The sequence below is a fragment of the Talaromyces stipitatus genome, genomic scaffold (genome assembly GCF_000003125.1).
Source record: "Talaromyces stipitatus ATCC 10500 scf_1105507295523 genomic scaffold, whole genome shotgun sequence".
NCBI classification, from domain to species: Eukaryota; Fungi; Ascomycota; class Eurotiomycetes; order Eurotiales; family Trichocomaceae; genus Talaromyces; species Talaromyces stipitatus.
The window spans coordinates 3,751,820-3,760,946 of NW_002990113.1; the positions used below are offsets into that span (position 1 = coordinate 3,751,820).

At 45.3% G+C, this 9,127-nt stretch overlaps 4 protein-coding genes across 4 annotated transcripts; 2 read left to right on the plus strand and 2 right to left on the minus strand.

Annotated features, from left to right (window-relative positions):
• Window positions 1-79: 79 nt before the first annotated feature.
• On the minus strand, window positions 80-1,819 carry TSTA_073140 (uncharacterized protein; the record flags this gene model as incomplete). The annotated part of the gene is made up of 2 exons (XM_002341270.1): window positions 242-1,819; window positions 80-175 (listed from the first exon to the last, which is right to left on the minus strand). The coding sequence occupies exons 1-2, from the start codon at window positions 1,775-1,777 to the stop codon at window positions 80-82; spliced, it is 1,632 nt and encodes a 543-aa protein (XP_002341311.1). The 5' UTR covers window positions 1,778-1,819.
• A 1,552-nt stretch (window positions 1,820-3,371) lies between these two features.
• Window positions 3,372-3,725, plus strand: TSTA_073150 (uncharacterized protein; the record flags this gene model as incomplete). Its single annotated transcript, XM_002341271.1, has 2 exons — window positions 3,372-3,392; window positions 3,588-3,725. The coding sequence occupies 2 exons, from the start codon at window positions 3,372-3,374 to the stop codon at window positions 3,723-3,725; spliced, it is 159 nt and encodes a 52-aa protein (XP_002341312.1).
• A 248-nt stretch (window positions 3,726-3,973) lies between these two features.
• TSTA_073160 (uncharacterized protein) lies at window positions 3,974-4,715 on the minus strand. The gene is made up of 3 exons (XM_002341272.1): window positions 4,547-4,715; window positions 4,394-4,494; window positions 3,974-4,322 (listed from the first exon to the last, which is right to left on the minus strand). Exons 1-3 carry the CDS (start codon window positions 4,656-4,658, stop codon window positions 4,122-4,124), a joined length of 414 nt encoding a protein of 137 aa, XP_002341313.1. The 5' UTR covers window positions 4,659-4,715; the 3' UTR covers window positions 3,974-4,121.
• A 1,009-nt stretch (window positions 4,716-5,724) lies between these two features.
• Window positions 5,725-8,621, plus strand: TSTA_073170 (C6 transcription factor, putative; the record flags this gene model as incomplete). Its single annotated transcript, XM_002341273.1, has 5 exons — window positions 5,725-5,807; window positions 6,092-6,585; window positions 6,643-7,173; window positions 7,225-7,615; window positions 7,670-8,621. The coding sequence occupies 5 exons, from the start codon at window positions 5,725-5,727 to the stop codon at window positions 8,619-8,621; spliced, it is 2,451 nt and encodes an 816-aa protein (XP_002341314.1).
• Between the last annotated feature and the right edge of the window lie 506 nt (window positions 8,622-9,127).

A 9,127-nucleotide genomic window follows, 5' to 3' on the forward strand; every position in this document is an offset into this window, starting at 1 on the left:
TTTCAAGATTTGCTCGTGTCTGCTACTTCATGGAAATAGCTTTATACTTCTTAACTATGCATATCATACTATTTGAATACTAGTGTGCCTGCGCGAGGCATACAGATACACCATGCAATAACCACACACACACGCTCGCTTCAAATGCGAAAATAGGCTCAACAGTCGCTGGATACTAATAGTATAATGCAGTCCAATGCATAACAAATAAAATGGGCATTCAAAACTGCAGCTTGCTCACTTTTATTCCAATCTCTTTCGGTGACACGTCACGGCCGGACATCAAAACCACAGATTTCAAGCTGCCAATAGTAACGACCTCAATCCAATCACCAGCAACATCCTTTTGTGCTAGTATATCCAAGCATGCACCAATCTCCTCTGCCGGAATTGGATTTCGAAGGGAGTCTCGGACGGTCTGGATAAGAGAGTGCCATGAGAATGGTTTCTTCTGAGCGACAACAGCGCTATTATTCGTCGTCATAGTATAAGAAGGCCGCAACAAGGCAAGAACTCTTGCTACATCCTCAGCTCTTTGAGCGGCGGATCGACGAAGTAATTGTTCCTTTGTTGGTGCCGGTCCGAGTTTTGATTGTAGAAGCTCTTTGTTCTTGATACGCTCAAATAAACCCTTACGGCGGTCAGCAGTTGGGTCACGAGCGATGGGTATCACGGACCCTGATGCTGTCGAGGCCAGAGAAGCAGCTTTCAGCATGGCCGTCTTGACCTTGATAACACCACCTTTGAGGTCTTGGAGTCGTTGTTGACCTTTGCGAAATGTGTTGCAGGGATTGAGACAATCCTGAATAGGAGCCAGAGGTAGTTTGTCGAGTTGAAATGGAAGCTCCATTTCATCTTTCTTTCCATCTCTTCGAGACTCCCCTTGATCTTGCCATTTTCTTTCCATAATGTGCACAAATCGTTCATGGAATACGTTTTCATCAAATATTCCTTGTGATCCCGACCCCAAGACATCTAATCTCTCGATGCACACTTTGCCTAATCCATAGTTTGCGATCCGGAATCGCAGGTTGCTGCGACTCGAATTTGTCTTCTCCTCTTTTTTCTCGCCATTTTCATTGCCCTCGTATTCTTCATCCCACACATAGACAATTCTTTGCAAATCTTTCGGCACGACTTTACGTTTTTTCCATATTTTCTCAATGCTCGGCAAAAGTTCCCGAAGATCGGCAGATGCGGAGTAGTCATTGTGAGCAAAGTGTAGGGATAGTGCCTTTAGGAAGCAAGAGTGAAGATCGAGGAATTCTGAGAGCGCGGCGGGACGTTTTATAGTAGTCGTAGTTTCGGTTATGTTTGGTATCGAGGCTGATTTTTTGAAAGAAGGTGGTTTCGGAAGTGGACGTGTGCTCGTGCTCTTGCTTCTGGTCGTGGTAGATCTCGTCCGGGAGCTTCGGGGAGTTGAGAAAGAGAGATCAGAGAATTTCAAAGTCTTTGAAGGGGTATCTTCGACCGATAGATCTGGTAAGGCCTGTGTAGAGGGTGCGACTACCTCAGCTGCACTTGTGGCATCGTCGTTGGTAGTTGTGGAAGCGATTTCGTTGAGTTTTCGTTTCTTCGACGGAGACGCAGTCAGTTTGCAGGAGGGACTGTTACAATCGTCAATTACTTTACCGCCATCGAGCAGCAAGAGCGATTTGGAAGAAGGAAGAGCGCCTGGTTTGGATGTCCTTGTGAATCGCTGAATGCCTGCTCGCTGCGACTGCGAGCGAGGAAGGTGAGAGCGAGCCCGGTTCCTGGGACGAGTGGCCGTGGACATTATAGTGGTTGCTCTTTCTTTATTATTTTTTCAGTCGTTGTGTCTTGAGCTATATTGATTTTTTTTTGCACTTTCCTCAAGAATTGACTGGCAAGAGAGTTGTGGTGTTGACAATTCAATAGTCTTTGTTTTGCAGTGACTGTTCTCCGTTTTTGGTGTTTCCTTTTCCCAAAGTGGCTGGTTCGACGCGACCAAACAAAGACGCGTCGCTCGCGTCAATTTCGCGTTCCGCTTTACCCAAATCGGGAAGAATACTTCACAAATACACGACTGGAAATTTTATTAGCAAGAATCAAAGACCAGAGCTTGAAGATGATGTGAATAGGTCTTGTTCATATATTTAATCTTCACTCAGAGTGGGGTATGTTTTCATCCTGCTAAATTCTCCGAGTAACCACAGCAATTATCCGTACAGCTGGAATGTGAAGACCGGCCATGCGCACATCTCAACTGATATATGAAATCAAACTGGAGAAACATTCATTCCAGCCAGAAGCAAGCGGCCCTCATACGAATCGATACTTCTTATTGCCAGCAATACAGCAAGTTCTCACAATACCGATTATCTCGTCGAGGCGCATCAGAAACATCACGAGCCATTACTGGTAGTCAATCCCACAAAAGCAACCAACACAGCAGCATACGCAGCAGTACTTGACATGACATCAATCGGCTTCTCCCATATCAACAATTCAAACAGAGCCACACATACCGTCGTCGAAACAAGCGCGGTATAAAGCGTATTGTGGCCTACGTAGTCATAGTCCTTTAGGGCTTGTACTACTAACCCCGTTTCTGATTAACGTGCACAAGTGAAGAGAGAGCGAATGCACGGGAGAGATATAATGGGGGAGCACCATATTGCTTCAAATCCTCAGCCCAATCGACAGGTTCACTAGCACTGTACTGGAGATCAACTGCATGCTAAATCAGGCTATGCTACAGTTTCCGTATGTATGATCACTGCAGCTCCAAAAGATCGATTTGATAGCTGTATTTTCTCTTTTGCTTGTCTGTTCATCAGTTGATTTCTTATGATCGTGAATAGTATTCGTATTCTTCGGAGATCCTTCTCTGGAGACTTTGCATTCCATGACCATGCAAGGAAGGTTCTCTTCTGTTTGAAGATCTTTAGTATGATATTGCTGCGGTGATGGTCGATCATCCAATATGGATCAGTGAAGTCTAAATCTTCCTGTCCAGCATTGGCTTCGACATCATGTCCCGGATCACGTCTCTGGAACATATTGTACAGTATGCTGTATCGTCGGCTTTCACTACCGAGTAATGGTAGGTCTATTGGCAGATTATATAAGTTCAACAATAACACGACGATTGTGACTCGGATTCTCCGTATCCCGGCAGCAAAATCGTAAATTGAGAATCATCGCAGCCAATAGGCTTCTACCTACGAAGATCGGAATGAGAAGGCTTATTATACACAAAACATTGTCATATGATATTACATGCAGGGCTAAGTTTTTGACGACAGGTCATGATGGTATCGCATTATATTACTTTCTTTCCTCCGGCTACTTATAATCGCAGAGGGAAGACAGGATTCTTGTCTCATCAAACCTTTTATACATGCACCATGGTACCTCCACCACTCAAAGTAAATGCGCCTGACCATCATTTTCTCGTAACTTGCTGCGGCTTGACACTACAACAAATACTTGAAACGCTCAAGACTCTTAAGGACACCAAAGGATCGCTTGGGTGAGACCGAAGAAATCGTATTCTCCGCACAGCAGGTAACACTGTCTCTATGGACCTTCTCTCAGGTATTACCGCCGTGTCTCTATCCCAGAAGCCTGGAAAGGTCATCTTGATATTCGAAGACAAGGAGAAAGCAAAAGCATGGGAAAGAGATATGGTTCTCTGGGAAGAAGATGCCAAACGCGGCAACGTCACAAATAAACCTTATCTCAGCCTTGTGACAGTCTGAAAAGTCGCAGATTTCGATAGGAGGTTGAGCATATCGTATGGGATCAGGCACCCTTTCGTGAGCCCTCTTGCGATGGCGAGTATGTCGTCGGATATATTGCAAATATATTTCAGCAATGTGTTTGGCTTGCTAAGGTTCCATGAAACCTTCAACTCATCTAGGAATCTTGTGCGAGAGGAGCTTGGGCTTGGAAACGAAGACTTTCAGCGTTCCGAACGATCCTTGAAGAAATAAGATGAAGAATTATTGGCAGAGTGGAAGACATCAGATTAGTTAAAAGCCCTATATTAACCATCATTGATAACCCTAAAAGCATCCAATTAACATCGGCCTCATAAAAAAGATAGTATGAATCTCATATGACGTTTCCTTCAGGTATCATGAATTAAATCGAGATCACTTCCCCCCAAACCACGATGTGATACTCTTCTTCGCCTCTGCAGCCTTCTCTTCCACTTTTCGGTCTAATTTATCGACCGTCGTACCCATTTGTTTGGCTGTATCTTGACGAATTCGTTCAATCTTTTCCAGACTTTCCTTTGCACCTTCTCCGAAGCGACTATTGGCATCTTTGGCTTTCGCATGTGCTGAGTCGACCTGCTCCATGAATTGATTAGTATTATCGCTCTGAGACGGTCCGCTATACCCAAGGCAAAAGGGAGACGTACAATTTCGTCGAGTTTGGCAGTCGCCCTCGCGCCTATTTCTTCGCCTTTAGCCGCAGGTTCATTGGTACCCGGTAGTTTGGCACGCGCTTTTTCGGCATCGGCTAAATTCATGTTAGCGGTATCCTGGTAATCGTATGTAGTGAAGAGAGGTACCTTTAGCACGCTGCGCGGCTCCGTCGACGTCACCGCCGGATTTGTAGAGATAGTAACCGCCGGCACCAGCAGCGGTGAGACCAAGGTAGAGAGGTAGACGTGATTTGGACATGTTGACTGTTGTATAGGTGAGGTGTAGCTGAATTGGTTGAGTGTTTTGAATTGAGCCGAAAGAGCAGAGGGAGAGAAGAGGAGAAAAGTATTTAAAGATGAGGCCGGACTAGGCAGGACTATGACGTGAGGTATGCAACAAGGTTAGCCTAGGCACTATCCGAGGATGTCACTTTAGTCTGGAATAGATTTAAGATCATCATGTAGCTCTAAACTTGTTCATCCGTCGCTGGTGATTACATAGACCAAGACAGCGCCTGCAACTCATTTAGTCTCCTTGAATACAAAATTTTACTTGATTGCTCTAACATATCCTTCTCATTCAGTATATTTCTAGGTCTCTTCTTGTTGTATCGTGCTGAAAACGCATGTTTCTAGACTTCAACCTTGGAATTCAGGCAGATATGCTTCAATCTGAAGCTCTGATTGGTTGTAGTACAGTGTGGGGTAAGCATGAGATAATGATGTCATCACTCCTGCTTTTGTTATCCGCTAACCATATACAGTTAGCCTAGTGGCCTCAGGCCGCAATGTGCATTGTCCAGCCGTGGCCAATCAGCTGTCAGTTTTCTCATATATTTTGCTTCTGCTTCAAGCTGGAAGCAAAAGTCACAAGAAGTCGGTATCATTGTCTCTTAAGTGGTAGTCGGGGAGCTAGAGAATCATCTCTTCAGCATGCTCATACTCAAATCGACGTCGCAGCAAGAGAGCCAACTCTTATACTTCGAAGCCGCCCCATTGATTGAAGAAGAGTCACGAATAATCGATCAACAAAGAAATATGGTCTTATATAGCTTTTCCACATTAGAAATCAAACATAGCCTTTGATACATATTTTGTGTCGCTGTTGCAGTTCACGTGCCACGAAGACTTTTGTTGGCTTGCTCTAACCCTGATATCAAAATAAACTTTACGAAAGGCAAGCCGGCCTGTCCTTCCGCGGCAAGTCACTTACCGATGGCGAATCCAACATCTATATCCCACGGAATATATTCATCCACTGGCCTTTTGATTGTCTTCTGTTCCTTTTCACTTCTATCACACGCGGGAAATGATTCATCCCGATCATGCGAGTGTCGCCGGCTACACCGCAATGCCCAAACCAGCAAGACGAGCCGTCAAGGCTTGTCGGTTTTGTCGTCAACGGAAAGTGAGTTAACCCTCAATAGGACTCCGGGTTCTCATTTTTAGGCTAGTCACCTGGATGTTTAGAGGACACTAGCGGTGATTCATGATTCTGGATGGGCTTTAAAAGATATCGGCTCACGATTATGGCTGCATAGATGAAATGTGATAGTCGACAGCCGTCATGTCATGCGTGTGAGCTTCATGGGAAACTTTGTGTCTATGAGGAACTTCCGAGACGACCTAGGTAAGCATTTTATCATCTACGTCATTGGGACGGTTTTAGCATGCAACCAACACATTGTGTAGACCGTCAAATTCTCGAATCAAAGAACTAGTTGAAGAAAACGAGCGGTTGAGAGTATCCTTAGCGCTTTCTCAGTCTCAACCTGGGTGTGATGATGGGCCTGCGTCCTCGCTTACCCGTGATGATAATCCTCCGCCTCATGAAACCTCAAACCTGATGTCAAGGGATTGCATTGAGCGGGAGCAACAGCCAGAGTTTGATCAGTCCGCCCTCTCTGCTAGCAATGAAGACGTCAGAAGCGCACGCTCGAGTTCCAGGAAAGCCGTAAGATCCTCAAGGAGGAATCCAACGCCCAGAAATGTTCAGAACTCGCTCAGCTTCACAGAGGCCAGAAATACTCAGTCAAACGACGCGGAGCCTAGGTATCATGGACCAACTAGCACATTGTTTGATGACGCTGTTGGAGACCGTCGAATTCAACATAGCGTCCCTATTGCTCCCAGACTTCCACCCGCATGGGTGCAAAAGGGATTAATGGCTGAGGCAACATGTCAACGTATGTTCAGCCAGTTCATACACGGTGTAAGGACGTCTGACCGACTGACCTCAATAGGCCACATGGAAACAATCAATTACTCCCAGAAGAAACTTGACTTTGACGGCATCGATCCAGGTCTCGGAATGCATCTATTAGACCTTCATTGGAATCGCCAACACCACGCCTTCTTAATAACTTACCGCCCAGCTTTTATGCGGGACATGGCCTGTAATGGACCATATTATTCGAAACTTCTTTTGAATGCCATATACTTTGGTGCGTCCAAATTCAGCTCTCGGCCGGAAGTCCGCAGAGAACCTAAGGATGTCCGGACTGCAGGCTGGTTATATCGCGAGCGAGTTAGAGAATTGCTTGGTGGCGCCCTAGATCGCAGCGATATTACAACTATACAAGCTCTGTTGGTAATGGCCAGCTCTTTGTTCGCATTAGGTGATGAAAGAAGCGCTGCATGGCTTTATGCAGGCACTGCATTTCGTATGATTATCGATTTGGGGATGCATGTTGATGGGTCTCGGCTGCCTAATAATCGGAGGTTCAGTGATGAGGATCTCGAAATCCGGCGGCGTGTATTCTGGGGAGCATTTGGTATTCTCTTCTGAAATCCAATGAAGAGGACCATTCACTTACAAATTACAGTGGTCGATAAAATCCAGAGTCTCTATCAAGGTCGACCTGTCAGCCTCCAAGAACTGGAATGCAGTGTTTCAATCCAATTCATGGACCATTACGAGGAACTCGAGCACTGGAAACCATTCGCATATTCAGAAACGCAAAAGTATCCAGGATCACCAGCTTATAGTGTCTCGACATTTACCCAGCTTTGCAAATTGAGTCTAATCATGAACCGTATTCTCAACAAAGTCTACGGTGAAAGAAGTTCGAAAAGAACTCCAAGTGAACTTGCACAGGACCTCAAATCTTTGCATTCTGATCTCGATCAATGGTGCACAGGCTTGCCAGCGCATCTCACGTATGATCCTGCTGATACCTCCAAGCCTATTCCCCCTCCTCATGTCCTATCCTTACTGTAAGCCTCTAGAGTTTTTGATATCTTCAAGTCCCTTTGCTGACCAGATAAAAGAGCGATGTACAGTGTCCTCCGCATCCTTCTTCATCGACCATTCGTCTCAGATGGAGACCTACACTCCAGTCCCTCCAACGCCATAAACTCCTTTCTCGTATGTGCAACAGCAGCAAAAGAAATCGTCAGAATACTACGAGCATATGACTCTGCTTTCTCCATTCAGCGAGCACCATATTTGATTTCTTATGCCACATATGTAAGCGCTACGATTCACGTTCGCATCGCAGCACAGCGTGAACCGGGTTCGGAAGCTCATATCTGCCTGGCGATATGTTTAGATGTCTTTAAGAAGAATCAGGAAACGAATTGGGCTGTGAGGAGAGCGAATGGGATTATACACAATCTGATGAAACGGATGAATGTTTCAATTGGTGAAAGCGACATCAAGGCGTCGACAATGGAACAACATTTCGGAAACGATGATGGCCAAGAAAACAATAGCCCTATCTCCACGAGAGAACAACCTTTGACTCATCTAGCTATCACCGATGATCGAAACAAAGGCCTGGAAAATAATCCAAGAATGAATGGCCCAAATGACGATCTCATTTTATCGCCCTCGAACACAAGAACGAATGCCCAAGTAACCTCTGATCTAGATATTGACGCTATTATCCAAAGCTTCATCCGTGAACAGGAAATATACGCCCCGTCAAACTATCAAGGCGCAGAAAATACTTCAATAACCTATGAAGCCAGTCCTTTGGGACTGACCAGAATCAATAATGAATGGAGTAGCACTCCAGGAGCATTTATGTCAAATGAGATGGGTGTACAGCCTCCCTCATTGACTGGACAGTTGTTGCAGCCACCGGGAGATAATAGTTACGGGACGGAATACGCCCATCAGTCTTATCAGAATCAATTCTCCGCAAATGATATGTTGTTTGGATTTAATAGTTCGGAGATGGAGGGAAATGGGTGGGAACTTGATGATACCATGGTCTGAGAAATAAAATGTCTTATGAAGGCATGAGTGATATCTTCCTAGATGTACAAAATCTTGTATCCTTCTCACGTTTTCATGGCAATACTACCTTTATCGTTGACAAAGTGAATATGAATGTGGCGAATTATCAAAAATGTCATGCTTAATGATACCTACGTACCGGATTTCCTTTGACACCCCGTGGCTTTCCCTTTCCATTTTAGTGCTCATCCCCTCGCTGCTTTTACTCACTGAGTAGAACTGAGCACGCCCTGAGTGCCGCTGACCGGATCAGTGAGCCAATGCAGAGAGCAGTCTGATCCGCTCACTGAACAACCCCATGGCGACCTCGCTTTCTAAAAAGTCGAGACCATTTCCCTCATCGGAAACATATTCACCCAATACCAGACTCTGGAGCACGCTTTATATAGTTCCGAAATGTGTTCCTTGTGGAGGACCTCATGAGTCATTCAGTAGAAACTGCCGAGTACGCCTCTTGCAATCTCATGCGTAAATCATTTTGCGCA

Coding starts and splice junctions, on each gene's coding strand:
- TSTA_073160 (XM_002341272.1), bottom strand. CDS start 4,658: ATGTCCAAATCACGTCTACCTCTCTACCTTGGTCTCACCGCTGCTGGT. Junction 4,495..4,546: donor AGCCGCGCAGCGTGCTAAAG/GTACCTCTCTTC, acceptor ACATGAATTTAG/CCGATGCCGAAAAAGCGCGT. Junction 4,323..4,393: donor CTGCCAAACTCGACGAAATT/GTACGTCTCCCT, acceptor TTCATGGAGCAG/GTCGACTCAGCACATGCGAA.